Source organism: Sphaeramia orbicularis, chromosome 1, assembly GCF_902148855.1.
Source record: "Sphaeramia orbicularis chromosome 1, fSphaOr1.1, whole genome shotgun sequence".
Taxonomy (NCBI): domain Eukaryota; kingdom Metazoa; phylum Chordata; class Actinopteri; order Kurtiformes; family Apogonidae; genus Sphaeramia; species Sphaeramia orbicularis.
Window position 1 is genome coordinate 29,367,917 of NC_043957.1, and position 17,508 is coordinate 29,385,424.

The following is a 17,508-nucleotide window of genomic DNA, read 5'->3' on the forward strand; positions in this document are numbered from 1 at the left end:
AATGTTGTCATTTCATTTAATGTTAATGCAGAGTTCAGAGCTGTAGCTGCTGTCAAAACAAGTTCCTGTAACAGCAAACACAAACTAACAAATTGGACATCCAGCTCATGCATTGTGAGAGCAGCGGAGTCCTTCTGTTCGGGGTCTTCTTCCTCCCCTGTCGTTTGGCCTCTGATGGTCATGCTCAACTGCTTCTGGGAAGAGGGTTTCTTTTCTGCCTCCCTTTCATTCCCGAATGCCTCTTCCCAGCCATTCCCCCTCTTTCAGCCAATGCCACATTTTGCCACACAGACCCTGATGCTTTTTCTGCAACTCCCTCAACTCCCTCTTTGCACCCCCCCCCCCAAAAAAAAAACCTTACCCCTCCCTGTGTGACTGGCTTCTTTTTGATAACTGACCCCTCCTCGTGTTATTATTCGAACCTACTATTGTATAACATGCCCTTTTATATGAGCTTTCACAAAGGGCCCATTTGATCAGAGGGTTACGGTGTGCGATCGTGAGAAATGCAACTACATGGTGGTAACCTTTGTTTGGGCCAAAATGGTGGGCTGACCTCATCTCTTTTAATGCATAGCTTGGGCCATTCAGACCCAAGTCTCACTTGCTGAGCACATTGAATTCAGTAGCCTGTCACAGATATTGCCCTTCAGTTATCTGGGTCTCCAGCTTGAAGAAGAAGAAGAAGGAGGAAAAAAAAAAAAAACCCAAAAACAACAGTTTCTGAGTGCAACCAACAATTTATGCTAGCTTTCTATCCCAAAACAACTGCACAAAACAGACGCCAAACAGCTCTTGTACTGATTCTTTAGTGGTTTTAATATACACTCTAAAATAAATACTTCCATCATTTGACGTAATTTACATTTTTACAGTAAAAATATATCCATATATGTAGAAAAACAGGTTAAAAATTCTGCAGAATGGCCTCCTAAAGGCAACATCGCATGTCAACTGAGAGTCAGATGCTGCAACTGCAAGATTATCAACAGATAGCTGCCGTGTCTAGCTTCATTGTACTCACTTCTCCTTTAAACATTCTTTGTTGCTGAGCTGGCTAACTTCTAACCAAAAATTTTCATTCATGTCAATGTTGTTTAGCTCTTCAGAACTTTAACTGTCCCCTGATTTAATAATAATAAAAAAAAAATCTTCTGTCTGAATGGGAAATAACTAGCAGATTAGATAGTCAAAGTTTACATACAATTACATAATAAGTCCACAGACGTAGTCAAAAATGTATGGGCACTGGACTGTCAAAGTTAATTTTGCTCGGAGCTCTTGCTTTCTGTTGCACTGGTTCTTCTGTGATGGTTTATCCACAGTTGTCCCACAGTGGTTTCAGTACTCAGCGGCCCCCTGAGCGCTGGTGATGGGAATGTTTAGTCCGCTTGCTTAAAGGGTGCACGGGGACAGGGAGAGGAAGAACATCAAATGGTCTTCTCTCACTCAGCAAGTGCCCCCTGGGTAGACGCTTCATGAAGTGGGCCTCTCTCTGATGCTGCTTGGTCTTGGAGGCCTTCCTTGGACGGCCTTTACGTGTGAAAGCCATGTACCAGCCCTCGTACTTGGCGTTCTGGAGTGCCGTGTAGTTGTTTTCCAGAACAATCTCAGTGAAGATGCAGTCTTTACCTCTTCCTTTCCGCTGAAAAAGGAAAGAAAAAAAAAAAGGGGAAGCAGTTGAGATGTTTTCAAGAACCTGAAACATCTTTATTTCTAGAAGATTATATAGGCTACCCTTTGAAATCTCAGACAAAGAGCTGCTGAGACAAATCACAAAATCAAATTTGTTCTGCCTTCGAATGTGTCTCAACAATGTGTCGCCATAAGCGGCAAATCTGGAATAAGACTTCCAAGCTTCAAGATGTGGCTGTAGTCACAAGCAGCCACAAAACTATGAAATCCAGATTACCTTGCCAATCAGCTTCCCTCTCTTGTTCATACATATGTAGTATCCTGTCTTCGCCCCTTTAATACGAACACGACTTCCAAAAGAGTCCGTCTCCACCTCCAGCTTAGCTGCACAGACAAACAAATAACAAATACTGAGATGACACTGCTTTGATTTGGTGCATGCATTTTACTGTGTATAGGGGACAAATGATCTCTGCACTTGCTTAATTTCTGACTAATAAACTAGAATTATGTCCATCCATCACCGTAGGACATTCAGTTGTGTAGATAAAGGTCATGATCAGCTCCTCCAGACACATGTAGACAACAAATACTGTAAATTCTCTCTTAACCCTTTTATGATCCTGCGGCCTCCTTTCAACAAAGCAGACGGGGCTTCCAAAATAGCATCAAATGATAGTGATTTCGTGTTGAGCGCCTGTTAAATGCCGGTGCTGTGATGCAGTTGGGACTGGGGATAAAGGAGAGTGAGAATACTGTGGTCAGGGACACGGCCACAAGCACAGAGCAGCGGTCAGATTTGGGCCAGTTACAAGAGTGACACCCACTTAGGATGTGTAGCCAGTGTGTGCATGACAAACTGACATTGTGTGTGTGTGTGTGTGTGTGTGTGTGTGTGTGTGTGTATGTACTTGTGTGTACTGTAGGCCTGTGTGTAGGCAGAGAAATTGAAAAGACAAAAGAGCACACAGGAGAGGAGAGGGTATAAAGCTGAAGATGCTGACTTCACCTCTGCCTATAAATTGAGTCATACATTGAGTTGTAAAGCAATGAAAATTCCTCATAAAACAAGACTCCAAAAAAGCAGGCAGGCAAGTATTGGGACGTGGATGGATGGTAGAGGCTTGTGGCTGTGGTGGAAAGATGGCTAGAGGCACCAAAAAAAAAAAAAAAAAAAAGAAACATTTGGTGACAAGAATTCGCCTTAATTTAATCCAGTTTTTCTCCTTTGGTAGAAGTGAAAGGGAAGTCCCTGCTCTTAAGCCCATCACAACAGGTGTCAAGGACTTATTTGGACCACCAACTCAGCCCAGAAATAAATTATTTTCATGGGACCGTAAAAGATGGGAATAGTGATGCCACTAACGATGTTTACAATTGCTACTACTGTTTGTCCTGGCTCAAACATTTTCCTCCACGCTGCCAAAACCGACATAATTTATAGCGGTCTACATTTCATCACGGCCCGCGCACCATTTCATTTCAACAATTCTCGTGTTTATAAGGAGAACCTGTTTCGTATTTTTTTTATGGTCTTCCTGACTTTTAAAAGCGTCTGAAATATAGAAACGATGACCTTTAAGCTGTCATCGGTTTGGACTGATCTGGCCATGACGCACGGTCCAAAGTGAAGTCTTCAATTTCAGGGACCATAATAATAATATAAAAAAAATATCTTGACCCTAAATGGATTAACATGTGTGAAGATCTGTTTCTGTTTGCAATAAAAAGTCAAGTAACATGATAATTACACCGTATCCAAACCATTTTTTTTTAAATTTTATTTTATTTTTTATTTTTTTTTGCAAAATTGACTAACTCGTCCCCGTGGACCACCTGACGCGCACTAAAGCCATGGTCCACTTTGAAAAGTCTGCTTTACAAGACACTAAATTATGATTTTAATACACATCTCCGGTGGTATTAAAGTGACATTTCTCTGTGCTGGGTTACTTTATTACCATGCACGGCTCCGTCGTCTCCGTTGGCGTTGACTCTCTTGTTGGCCAGGACCTGGACGTGTTTCCCGCTGGTGCGGCTGTACAGCTGGTAGGTGCGGGTCAACCTGCGGCTCGTCCTGTCCGACAGACGGCTCTGCTCGGTGACATGGTGCTTGAAATTAGGAGGAGACTGCACAGAGTTCTGGCGGACAATAAGAAACACATGTCATGAAATATGAACTTTTTTTTTTCTTTTGCTTGTGCGCGTTTAATGAATTGTATGAATATTGGATAAACTGAAAACTGTTAATGTCGGATCCAAAGGAGAAGAAAAGTTTGACACTTAAACAGACAAGGCCCTGACACACGTTTGTTTTTTCTTTTTTTTCTTTTTTTCTTTTTTTTTTTTGTAATGCCAGTCATCATATTTACACCATTTATCCTGCATGAATAGAGTTTTTGTTGTTTTTTTCTTTAGGTGATGTTTTAAGGTGCCTCTGGATTACATTCCCTCCTGATCTCTCTCTCTCTCTTTTTTTTTTTTTTTTTTTTTTTACCACCGATGATCTTTCACCTCTTCTTGACTTCGTATTTTTTCTCTCATTTGAGCCGCTACTCCATCCACATGTGTTTTAACCATTGCGTTTTAGAATGGAGCTTACCTCTTTTCAAGATGTTTGAATTGTGGCCAATTCCTATAGCACTCATAATAAAATGTTTTCATTGTTATTGCAGCCTATTGCAGATGTACAGACAGGGCTAAGGATGGCGCCTGAATACTTGGGAAATTTTGCTTAGTTAATTATAGAGCTTAATGCAACACTAATGCCGTTTACTGAAGTGAAAATGTGAGGTACCTGTGCGTAAAAGCAAAGCGCCGTGAACTGGAGTAACCTGAGAGGGGAAAATAAGGGGGAAAAAATTACAAATGTCTTAAAGGGATGCGTGAAATCAATGTCTCACACAAGGTTCCACAACTTGACATCTCTTTACTTACAGACAACCTAACCTCGATGTTCTCAGCCTCATTTTGTAATAAGTCAAATACTGCTTCATGAATACTCCACTGATTTCGCTGCTGGAAGCTCTCGGAAAAAGTTCCTCCTGACGGGGATTTCAGCTCGGTTTTATTCCCCTCTTGTTACACATAGAAGGATGATAGCCGTGACAAGTGAGACATCCAAAACTGTCACGGTCCCACGAAGGTAAAGGCTTTTTATATCGGTACGTCGCGGTGCGTTCAGACGTCGCGGTGCCGATCCAAACTAAAACTCCGGAGAGAGCGTTCCTGCTGCTGCTGTCATCAAAACTTCCATCAAATCGTCCGTGTGTCAATCAGTTTCTCACAAGTGAAAGTGTTGAATAAAGTTACGAGTTAAATCCTCCATGACTTTTTCTGTCTGAGAAGAAGCGAAGGGTTTTTTTTTTACGCACAGATCTTTACGCATCAGCAAGAAGATGCGCGAAGTACATTTTGTAAAGCGATTCATTTAAAAAGCAGCTTTTCCAGGAGTGTCAGCACGTTTTTATTGGTTTTCTGTGTGACACAAAGTTACAGAAGTGATGCTATAGCTCTCTCTATAAGGTGCGCAGATAGTAAAACTCCAACGTCAGCCTTCCTCCCACACGTGTATTTCTTGTGGTTGCCTCCAGTCCACATACAGCATCCGTCTCCTACATTTAAATACTTTAACTTGCGGGAAAGTCAATATCCTCGGCGAGAGCAGGCGGAGCGTTCAGGCTGGAGCCAATTTGAAACTGAACACTGGTCAGAACACTGTGCTTACAAATCCATAAACACAGTTCATCAGTGATTGGATTTATTACAACTTTACATGAGATGAAAAATGAAAACATAAACTATACACTCTATAATGACCAGATTTGCTTTGTCGTGGTTCCCTGTACAGGTTCCATCTAAACATGAGGATGTTTGTGTGTTCTCTTCTTAAATGACAATTTATTTGCACTCATACCTTTACCTTATCTATGTACATATCATGATATTCTTATATATTTCTCTGTGTACAATCACAATGCAGTAGGTTTTCTATAAGCAGATTCGTCCACATGGAAAAATTCCCTGGCATGTACTTAAGAAAATCTACAGTTACATTAACTTATTCCCTGACCGCAGGTTAAAGGTTGTTTGGTGGTCCCCGAGGACAGACCTTGATGTACTTTTTCATCCTACATATGTAAGTAATATGTATTCCATGTGAACACATGACACTGAATGGTTTTCACATAACATCTAAGCCTTTGCCTTGGATACAAATGCTTTCTCTCTTACAATCATTCTTCCAAAACTTCTCACAATCCTGGTTTGATTTTCAGAAGTGTGTCCTGAGCCTTGTGTGCTACACTCACACACTTTCATACACCCTACATCATGTAATTAGACTGCAATTATTCTTTGTGACAACAAAGCAGCAGGCTTTCCTTCTAAGAGAACATGACTATTACACATTTGTCTGAAGGGTGGGGAAAGTTGTTCTTTTGAAAGCTGACTGTCAGGAGCCAAAATTCTGTAGGTGCTCATCTCACTGTGACACACAAAGAGAATGGCAGTGGAAAATTTAATGTCACAAAGTCTGTGATGAAGTACACATTTATTGAGAATAATTAAAGTGTGATGCTCTTCTAGATGAATGAGGCAAAAAGGGACCTTTAACCTTAGTCTGTGCGACTTTTACTGATGATGACAGAAAGCAGACATAGTAAACAGTATATTATATTCATAAAGTGCTAAAACACTATAAATGTTAGACTGCAGCTAATCTGATGCTGCATAACATTAAAACATTATCTTTAGGACAGAATAAAAATTTGTGAAACATAATTTACACAACAGCAGATCCTTAACCCCCCTGTGAATCAGTGCAGGGGATTTAATCTAACTTTATCTTGGTCCAGCCCTCACAACACAAATATTGTCCAAATGAGTCAAAACACATTTTCTTCTGAACCCCCCCACCCCCCCACCCCTTTTTTTTTTTTTTTTACCTGTGAGATTTCAGAAATGCAGCTCAGTATTCTCTGTGAGAATGGGAACCTTTTGCACCTCTCACACAGAGCAGCTGTACAAGAGTGAAAAAATATATATGTAATAATGTGAGTTTAGTCAATGTCTTAACTGTAAATCAGTCATTTTAGCCAATGCAGGGGATTTAGAGGGTGAAAATGGACCTGCCTTATTAGTTCCAGCGGGACACTGCAACAAGTGATTTTGCCACCTGGAACAATTCAACACTTTGTTCTTTCTATATTGACCCCTATAAGCACAGGGACTGCACAACATAATCTGAAATCCACATGCATCCTAATTAAAACTGATAAGGCTGAGGTTTTTTTTTTTTTCTGTTTTTTCTTTTTTGTGAAGACCACACAATGATTCATCAAAAGGGAATTCATGACCTGAACTCGCAGATTAGTTTGGTCACAAGTCATTGAAAGAGAATTCAATTAGGAGACAGAGGGAGTGTTTTGTGCCGTACACACACCTGGAGTGGTCTTGCTGGTGGGTCTGCATATAGTTGAAACCTGCTGTAACAGCCTGAGTTAAACATAACTCAGACTTAAATTTCATTTTTTAGATTTGGAAGTGTAGACCATACATACGTTTGTATGTTAACTTTGCAGATGGAAATTTGGCAGAACTGTCAGACAAACCAACACTGTCAGGATTCCAAGTAAAAAATACAAAAATGCTTCTACATTTTTCTTAACTAAATGCTATTAAAAGACTATAAAGCTTTAATTTCCTAAATTATACAGTACTGTCTGCTCATTGATAGTGGTTTTCCTTATTTAGCCTGTATCATTGTTTCTGTTTAACCCTTTCATGAACGAATTATGAGAAACTTCCTCAAATTTTTTTTCCTGAGTGTTTTTATTCCTCTTTGGCATGAAAAAAACAATGCAATTGAAAATTTTCTTCTGAAAAAAAAAAAAAAAAAAAAAAAAGTAATAAAATAAAAACAATTTTAAAAAATACATAAAAAATAATAATGAAAAAAAGAAATTCTTATGAACCTATTTTTCATGAAGTTGCAAGAATATCCACTCAGCTAGACACCAAACGTTTAATTTTTGACGCACAGAAACATGTATTTACTGATTAATTGTGTGAAAACTATGGGGAGGGCTTGTGATTCTGAGGGTTTATGCTCAGGAGGGATCGACATAATGTTACCAATTCATGTCAGAAAAGATATGTAGTGTCTTAAAACTTTAATAAAGATATGTGTTAAAAAAAAAAAAAAAAAAAAACAACGAAAAGAACAACAAAATCCATGAATATGCAAGAGAACAGCTGTAGAATAGCTGTCCACTGTAGTGACCAGTATGCATGAAAGGGTTAATTCTAAGTATGCAGATATATGAGTCAATCTTGTTTCTTGTTTGCTCAAGAACACTGGGCTTTTTCTGCATCTAAAGTATAGAAATATTGTCTTGTTCCCACCTCAGACAACCATCGGCCAAAACCAATAGATACAATAACTCCTTCATACCCTCAGTCCTCTCTATCCTCAACTCTGTACAGCACAGGTAGCATTATCAGTAATTTCCATTTGATTTAACCCATAAAGATCCAGCGTTACTTTTTGGCAGTTCCCAAATACATTTTTCTCTCTAGTTAACCTTTCTTCAGCAATTTATCACCATTTATTATAACATTATCCAGTGTATTTTGCATTTTTCTCTGTAAATCATGTATTTTCCTGTATTCAATTTTCTATATTTAATTTAGATATTCATAAAAGCTCACAGTAAATTCAAAAGTTATCATATCAAAACAGAGAAAACTGAAGAAAAAGTGACTTTTTCAGCAAAGATATCAGTAACTAAACATAAACCCAGTGTCTCCATCCACTGTCATTGAGCCAACTCCATGGGTTTTACTGGTGAATCAATGTTGTAGAAGATGACCATGTTTCCACGGTAACTACAGAGCCTCTGAACGTCCAAATGAGCCATATCTGATGACCATGAAAAGATGACAAACTGCATTTTACACCATTTATTTACATGTATTGACAGGATTAGTGGAACAACAGGTATTAAACATTTTAGATCCATAAATGGTTTTCGTCGCCAGTGGCTATTTGGGTCTTTATGGGTTTAGTATGTGTTTTTATTGAACCACCAATTTTTTATGTGATTGTCATCTTGTGTCACTTTGTTTTGTCATTGCTGTTTGTTGTTGTATCCCCCCCAGGGCAAATAAAATAAAGCTCTTGAATGTTGAATATCCTGCAGTAGATACTCTGTATTGCAGCTTGTTTTTTCTTTAATCCAGCAAAATCCTGAAATCAACCTGGCGCACCGAACATTTATGAAGAAATATTCATTTTACATCTTTTCACAGATTTCACAGAGTCTAATGATAAAACAATAACTCAGGTATTTCAGGTTAATGTGTTTTATTTTAGAGGTGTGATGCCAGATACAGTCTGTTATTCTATAAGGTCATGGTTTAGTTTTCAGCTCATTAAATGTTATATAGTCTTCTTGGCAGTAACTTGCATGAAGTGATTGAATGTCAAAGAAAAAAGAAGTGTTTCTGACAGAGGAGATAGCTAACTTTCTTTAGCAGCAGCTCTTAACCTCATGTGTGATTATAATCCTTTCCAAGGTGGTATTTTTACTTTCATGCCCAACAGTTGTTGCTGCTTTAATGAAACAAATGAATAGGGACATTTGTTGTACAGTCGATACGCCTCTTTGACTTCTCAACAATCCACTACAGACGCTTAAAATTTGGAAGCAGCTCCATCTTGGCAAGCGTAAATGACGTTCAGTTAAGGTGACCTGTCAGGCAGATCTGGTTAAAATTCTCCAGACTGTACATGAAAGGTTCCTCTGAAACAGGATCAAAAGCTATCATTTTTTATTCTTGTATTTAACATACCTAACTGTCTGCTGCCTCACTCCTGACATTCTCTAGTGACCGGCTTTTCTGGCTTATTAATGAGTATGAGAAGAGTTGACACTAGTCCAAGTTTTGCCCCAGATCCTGACTCTTTTCGCCTTTTCTCCTCTCTCCCAATGCTGCTTTTCTCATTTGGATCGGTCTTTGCTAACTAATACAAAGCCTTGGTATCAGAGAGAGGGGTACAGAGAGAAAGAAAAAAAAATCAGAGAGGAACTTTTTTTTGGCAAAGATGCACATTGGTTATTCTTAGAAGAGTAGTGACTGAATGTCTGAAAAAGCCCCAGAGCAGACTACCATTCAGTGAGAGAGGTATTATTCCCTCCAGCTAATGTGAGACATAAAAATACACACTTTTGCATAAGGCAGAGCCAGTGGAAAGGTAGACACCATAGAGGAGGAGAAAAAACAGGGCCAGAGAGGAAGACAGACAGAGTAAGAGAGAGAGAGAGAGAGAGAGAGAGAGAGAGAGAGTAAGAGTAAGAGTGTGTATGTGTGTGTGTTTGGGTGGAAAGAAAATGAGGGATGTTGGGACTCTCTGTATCATATGGTAGCAGCGTTGCTCACCGCCCAGACCTCAGTGGTTTTTTAGGAGCATAAAGTGAAGAAAAACTCCTCAACCACCTGTTGTAATTATGCACTTCATGCTTTGCTACGACAAGGCAGGACTGCATAATGTGCCTGTAAACCGCCGCACCACACCATTAATTTTACCTTGAGCTGAGCCTGAGAGCGTCCTGGCTCAAACACTTTGATCCGGGTGCTTTTGCAGGATTACATGGAAGATTAATGAAACATACTGCACTGATGGATTTACAACACATAATGTAATGAATGTTTTTAGAATTTAGATTAAAAACATGATCGGAAAGTGTCATAAGGTGATTCAGACTTTTTTTTATTAGTTTGCATTTATTACATTTTTCTTAGTATTTGCTTGTTATGTATGAGAAAATGTGCATACATAGCTATCAGTAACATAATTATAGGATGTCACAGTGTTGTTTCTGTTTTAATAAGAGTAAACAAAATTCTTCCCATCCAGTTGAGCAAAAACCCACTGGCACCTGTAAGATCCTACTCTGTCTAAATTCTCCTGTTCATTTTAATACATGTAGCATAACCACTAACCTGCTTCATCTTTAAAATTAATTTGAGATGATGTAAAGACAGACTGAGAGGGATAATAAATATCATATGCCAGAGAACGTGGAAGAAGGGAGTGTGTTTTGTGTGTGTGTGTGTGTGTGTTGTATAAGGCAGTGTCATAATGCCAGTGCCTGAGAAAATGTTACAGTGAGAAAATTTGGAAAATCAAGTCAAAGTTCTCACCACAAAATGACGTTGGAAGTACTTACTCGTGTTTGAGCGAAGCTGAGAGCTTGAACGACTTTTTAACTGGATGAAACGACTGTCTGGGAATGACCCCAGTGTGTAGAAGTGATTAAGGGACCCAGTTTTGCCATAACCCGAATGTGTTTGCATAACGACTTTAAGTGGTGCTCCTAGTCATATTAAATAAAGCTGCCTTTTAAAGCTTTTGACAACTGTTGAGAGTAGCAGTGTCCCATCAACAGTTTCATCATTCAGTGCGCCTTTAAATTGCTCATGTTGTCTTTGTTAAAACACATGAAGACGGAGGGGATGAAGACGAAGGGCCCCGCAGTGGCATCCTCACTCATTTCCTGTGAGGAAAAAGGTGCATGTGTGGCGTGAAGCGCTGGCAGGGAAGGAGAAAGACGCAAAGTTGTCGTTGGCTCAGCCTTAAGATGTCTTCCTTCCCAGCGACTTGGATGCTTCCTCCCTGTATTTCACCCCATAACCCCCCACCCCGAATGGAGCGTGATTTACTGTCTTGTAAACACATAGGAAGTAGCATTGAAAACGGTTTAACAAAGTCAATAAAAGCAGACATCATTCCTGGTATCAGGGGGTGCTGAGGGGGAGGAAGAGGGGGAGGTTTTGGGGTGGCCGAGGGCAGATATCCTCCTTCTCCTCCGTCTATCCATCTCCAACTTCTCTCTTGTCTATCATCTGGGTCCTCTGTTTCTTCTTCTCCCTGTTCTTTAGCTTTCTCCACATCGTCCTCTTTTCCCTCTCTCTCTCTTTTTCTTCCCCTCTCACTTGCTCTTTGTGCATTTTTTTTTATTTCATGTGTTGGGCAGTGGACAGCCGGAGCAATGGCTTTAACAGACCTACCTGCAGGGCTGCTTAGGGCGGCTCTTTCATCTGGGCTCTGGAGAAAGAAGCCCCCAGCCCTGAAACAGCTGTGCAGACCTGGGAGTGAGAGGACCATGAAAAACACAGAGAAGAAAGAAGGGGAAATTCAATGGCCCTTTGGGGATCATACCTCCCCATGCCCCTCTTTTTCTCTTTTTCTTTATCTTTCTCTTGCTTGCTCGTTATCTTGGAGGTTTCCTTGTCTTACTATCACCGTTTTTATTCTCCTTTTTGTCTCAGCCAGTTTTCTGTCCATTTAGTTGCTTATTTCCTTAAAGATTTGTTGAAGGCACAGCTTGTCAAACCTGAAACATTGTAGGATTGGAATCACATTTGTGTTACATAACGTTCTATATTCTGGAGTATACATCAGGTGACTCTAAAGCTTAGTCCAAAGTTCCCTCTTTCTCCAAATTCCATTTCCCAATATCAGAACGGTATTATTACTCAATCATAAACCTCAACTAAGACCTACTGACAGCCTAAATAATCCATCAATATTTATCAATGAATATCCACATGATTTAATGTTGATATTCAGCCTCTATGTTTAAGCCAGTATTGAACACATGGGCCATATTGTTATTACAGACCCTTTGCTGAAATATATATCTCAAATGTCAGTGTGTAACTTTAGGGGGATTCTTTTATGGCAGAAATGGAATATTCATGCATTTTCTGAACTGGTTTATCTTTGAGAGGTTTGCAGAGGTACGGGAGCATTTCAAGGCTACCAATGGGGGACGGCGAGGTACAACATGGACACATACCCAGTTCATTGCAGGGCTGACACATACAGATGAAAAAGGGTGATTTACTGTGACTAGTTAACCTATTAAGGTGTATGTCTTTGGACAGTGGGAGGAAGCAGGAGTAACTGGAGAGAACCCATGCAGACATAAGGAGAATTTGCAAACTCCACTTAGAAAGGACAGAATCAGAACCATGACCTTCTTGTGCTAACCCATGCACTGCCCAGAAGTCGCACATAATACTCATAATTAAGTTTTCATTAGCGTAAAATTACACAAAAATAGTTTTGTTGTCTTAGAATGGACTGCTTATATTTACAGATGTTTTCACTGCAGCTCTGAACAGACTTCCTTTTCAGATTTATACAGTGTGTAGCATTCAGTGTTACGATATATTATTGTCACCTCTTATGTACGCAAAGATAAAATTCTCTCAACTAAAAACCCCAAGATGCACAAAATAAACACTGACATGAATGAAGTTTTCCATTTTCTAGAGGCTTCCATATAGCCAGGTATTCAATTGCAAATGATAACTGGTTCTCAATTGACCTACCTGGTAAAATAAAGGTTAAATAAATAAAATAAATAAATACAGGAGGATGAGGGGGGTATTCAATTGGTTGCAATCTGCAGCTTCACCGGTGGATGTCACTAAATATTCACACTGAACCTTTAACTACTGCATAGTTATTAGGGCAACAGATGCTACAGGTAAACCTCCAAGGTTTAGACCATGTCCACATGAAACCACATCTTTTCCTATCTGATCTTTTTCTTTGTCGTTTTCAAAAAAGTGCTCCATAAACATGGAGTCATTTCAGGAAATATCTGTGTCTACATGAAACCACTGAAAACAACTGAAAATGATGTAGTACAAATGCCAGGCCTGTATGTGGCGTTGTAATGCTCTCACAAAAAACGGAGAAGAAGATGTGGAGCATTTGCATAAAGCTTGCTTGGTTCTACAATCCAGTATTTCCCTCTGGTTGCCCCTCTCCACGGTAGATCCAAGAGCATGTAGTGAATATTGTCAGCTATGGTTGTTTGTTGCTCATTGTAATGAAAGAGTAGCCAAATATTTTGATTCAATATCTCCAACAAGCTCAATAGCTGTTGTAGCACCAGCACTACGCTGTAGTCCGCCATTGTTGTTGATATTGTGAAGTGGCGTCTTGCTTCCGGGGTGATAGATTAGAGAGGTGGGGCTATGACATCATCCTTTTAGAAAAGTTGTGGTTTGGTCGTACAGACGAAGACGCAAAACCGGCATTTTCAAATCTATCCACTTTAGGACCCGGTTTCAAAAAGTTGCGGTTTCACTGACTGAAAACATGTGGATGAAAGGCCTATCCGAAACAAAACTTTTGCGGATATGACAGAAATCATCTTTGTATGGACAGGGCCTTAGTCTGTAATATGTAATGACATCTAGTGGCGAAGTTACAGATACTAACCCTCATCCATGGCGGCCACTAAAACCACTACAGTCCCTCATTACAGTCCATGTTTGTTTTTTTCTGATCTAGACCATGCTTGTTAAGGGAATACTAACTCTGGTCAATGCTTTAAAGGTGCTGAACAGACTTTCTGCGTGATCTTGATAAAGTCTCATTTTTATGTATATGCCTGATTGTAGTGCACAATTTAAAAGGAGATTATCAGCACCAAAACAGGTTATTTCTAAATGCTATTTCCAGCATCCCTGACTGGGTCAGACAAGACTGGACTGATTTACAGCAGACTTATGTCACCATGACAACACCGCACCAACCAGCAGTGTTGAGGAGGAAGAAGTAAGCTGAATGAGTGAGGAGTAAGATCTGTCCTTTTTCCTAAAGAAAGAGATTTCTTGGATTTATATTGTTGTAATGGTGGACACTGGAACTGGAGCTGGACTGGCAGAAAGAAAAAGAAAACTAAACGGTAAAGTGATAGAGGACAGGCTAAAACACCAGTAAACTTCTGCATTGAACCGATGGACAGAACTAAGGGAGTTAAAAGAAATGAAAACAGACCCAGAGTAGTCCCTCTTCCTTCTCCACAGGTATAGAATGCTTCTGTTCTTTATACATATGCATTGGAACATTGGATTTGAATATAGTGTCTGTTGGTAGCTCAGTCAAGCACTTAGTAAACACTTGTGTGTTAGCCACAGGGTTAGCTCTGTGATGTGGGTAATCTGTTTTATTTGGAGCATTGTTTCAGTCCCTAACCAAGAGCTTTGTAAGGTGAGACTGAAATGGTTCTGTATGGAGTTGAATGTTCATGCCGAGGCCTGGATACTAAACTGTCCTTCAGGAACAAGACAATTCTAAAAGTAGAACACTGTGAATGCAGAAGGCTGAAGCAGCTAGTGCTGAACTGCTAATGCAGAATGATGAGGATGTTGAATGACTGAAGTCATTTTTGAAAATGCTTGAATACTTTGTGGAAAAGCTAGTGCAAATATATATAATTGGGACATGTCTTAAACACCGGTCTGTGTGTAACACTCCAGAGCTCTGGAGGAAAAGAGACATAGAAGCAGGAGTTGGACGTCCACAGTTAGGTTTCACTTTAGTTTTCACCCCAGTTACTAAACTACGCTACAAATGGACTGTATGAAGTTTGCTTGTTGTCTCGTTTCAAACAGCACTTTGCACTCTGCAAGTTACTGTCTGGAAAAAAGAAATGCAGAGTTGTAAAGAGGCTCTTCAGTTAATAGCTTCAAAACAAATGCACGCCTTGGCCAGAGTTATGTCCTAACGACAGTAGGTCTTTGTCCCTTAAAAACACCACCAATTCCAGCTGAAGGTGTCACTGCAATCCACTTTAAACAAATTCTCTGTACAGGACCTTTAACGGAGTGGGAGATAGACATGTACCATAACACTAGTTGTCACTCATTATAAAATGGATAAAAAAAGAAGAGTCTGTTTACATCTACAGCTTTGGTGATGCAATATGCTGACCCACTCCCACTGTGGATGTAAACAGCTTATTCTGAAGTTGTATGTTTGTAACCCTGGCATCTGTTCACCTCTGTGTCAGTGTCTAGCAGTGTCTTAGTTTTCTGTCACTGGTTACTGTCAGTATGCTGCTTATTCAGCTATTGTTTTGAACCTTGGGATGCACAGGCCTGGTCTTTCCATGTTTTCTGAGAACAGCTGCCTATGACGTTACATAGGACAGATGAGAATGGTAAGTCTCAACCAAACTATGTGTGAAGGCCTCAACATAGGAGAAAGGGTGGATATTTAACTGTAACAATGGTCATTTGATGGATCGATCAACAAACCACAGATCCAAACTACAGTGCATTTAACCACAAAGCTACACTATAATGATTCCATAACAGTGTCATTCAATATAAATTTCAGTTTTAGATGTTTTAGATATTAATTCCTTAATCTACACTACATAAATGACACAATGTTGAGCCTAGTTTGAGGCTTTGATTTGTGACAAAAAAAACTAAAACTAATGGACGTATTCCCCATCTTGAGCGCTGAAATATGTTCACATTCAGGCTTCTGAAAAATGAGAAAGAAGAGCCGGAGTTTTTGGAGCCCAACGTAATGTCCCTCATGCATCATCACCATCAGTCCACTCCGTGGTGAGATCACCGTTCTGGTTTTAAAATTCCTCACACTCCTCCACAAGGTAGAATTGTATAAAAAAAAGGGCAATTGGTGAGAATGTGTAGCATTCCCGCGGGTTCTCCTCAAATCACTTGTCTATTTTATAACTGCTCAGTTTTATGCTTACTAATCCTATTGTTACCCCGCTGCACATACCAGCCTCACTGTGAGCTGCCTGTATTAGTTGATTTGTTTGTGTTGGACGGAGCAATACTCGCTGGGATGTATCACTGCAATGACTTGGTTTCATGATTGCGTTTGATTGCCATAAGTGTGCAGTTATGGCAATCTGAAGTTTTAGGACTTTGTATATTCAGATAGGGTGTGTGTGTGTGTGTGTGGGGGGGTAAGTACAGTAGTTTTGTGCAATTTACTTCCTCTTGTATTGTCAGCCTCTTACCTAACAAGTGTCTTTTTTCATTGACTTTTATCCCATTTGGTATCATATGATGCTGAGCCACGTGTGTTTTCCCTATATGTGCATATTTGTTTTGAAGATACCAACCACGGAATTTATATGGTTTGGATGCTGTTGATATTTCAGAATTTACTCCAATATGTGCTTTAGAAGTACATATGCAGACCCCCCTGTGTTTTTAAATTTAATACAATTGAATGTGAAGAGGCTTCCACTTACAGTAGGAATATTCAGCTTCTGCATTACAGCCATGAAAAGAACAAAAACATGATCTTTGATGACACAAAAGTCAAGTATGTCCTGTTAAAACATCAACATCAACAGCTGAGAATCCCAAGACAAAACAGATCACACGTTTTCCATTCCCTTTTTGTCAAGTCTTTTAAAGGCCATTTAACAGAAGGGACTTTAATAGTATCATAACACTTATGGATTACTGGTTAAGTATTCCAGCAGCTCTGTTTCCCTCTGCAGTTGAAAGCCAGCTTTGGAAGATGTAAAAAACTGACCTGTGAATCACCTGGCCCCTTTTCTCTCTCTCCCTCTCTCCCTCTCTCCCTCTCTCCTTCCTCCTCCCCACCCTTTCTCCTCTGGAGAATCGGCACACAGAGAGCAAGACCGCAAAATGTGAAATGAAAAAGGAAGATGAAGGGATGAGAAATATGAGTGGCAGGGCGGCTGCACAAGGGGCTACGTACAGCAGGTAACAGAGTGAGAAAGCAGAGAAGAAAAGTCCACTTTTAAGGCAGGGAGGAAGGAGCAAAGAGAGTAGATGGGCTGGTGTTGAGTGCTGTTGTGTTTGTTTAGTCCCCTTCAAAGGCAAGCTTAATTATTTTACCATGCTGTGCCTGCAGAGACTGCAGGATTCATGGGCTGCTCTTAGCCCCTATCTCCTCCAACCAACAGAGGGCTTAACCCTTTGTCTCCCACAGAACAGAGGTGACGCTCCAAAGTCTCATCCAAGAGAATAATGGACATAAAGCAT

The 17,508-nt window shown here is 39.9% G+C and overlaps 1 protein-coding gene across 1 annotated transcript; it reads right to left on the reverse strand.

Moving 5' to 3' along the window:
* Positions 1-803: 803 nt before the first annotated feature.
* Positions 804-5,250, reverse strand: fgf8b (fibroblast growth factor 8b). Its single transcript, XM_030143211.1, has 5 exons — positions 4,573-5,250; positions 4,433-4,469; positions 3,597-3,777; positions 1,913-2,019; positions 804-1,645 (listed from the first exon to the last, which is right to left on the reverse strand). The coding sequence occupies exons 1-5, from the start codon at positions 4,629-4,631 to the stop codon at positions 1,349-1,351; spliced, it is 681 nt and encodes a 226-aa protein (XP_029999071.1). The 5' UTR covers positions 4,632-5,250; the 3' UTR covers positions 804-1,348.
* Positions 5,251-17,508: the final 12,258 nt, after the last annotated feature.

Excerpts from the sequence above, each read along its gene's own strand:
- fgf8b (XM_030143211.1), bottom strand. The coding sequence starts at position 4,631 with ATGAAGCAGTATTTGACTTATTACAAAATGAGGCTGAGAACATCGAGG. Across the intron at positions 4,470-4,572 it reads ACATCGAGGTTAGGTTGTCT|GTTACTCCAGTTCACGGCGC; the intron begins GTAAGTAAAGAG and ends TTCCCCTCTCAG. Across the intron at positions 1,646-1,912 it reads GAGGGAAGCTGATTGGCAAG|CGGAAAGGAAGAGGTAAAGA; the intron begins GTAATCTGGATT and ends TTCCTTTTTCAG.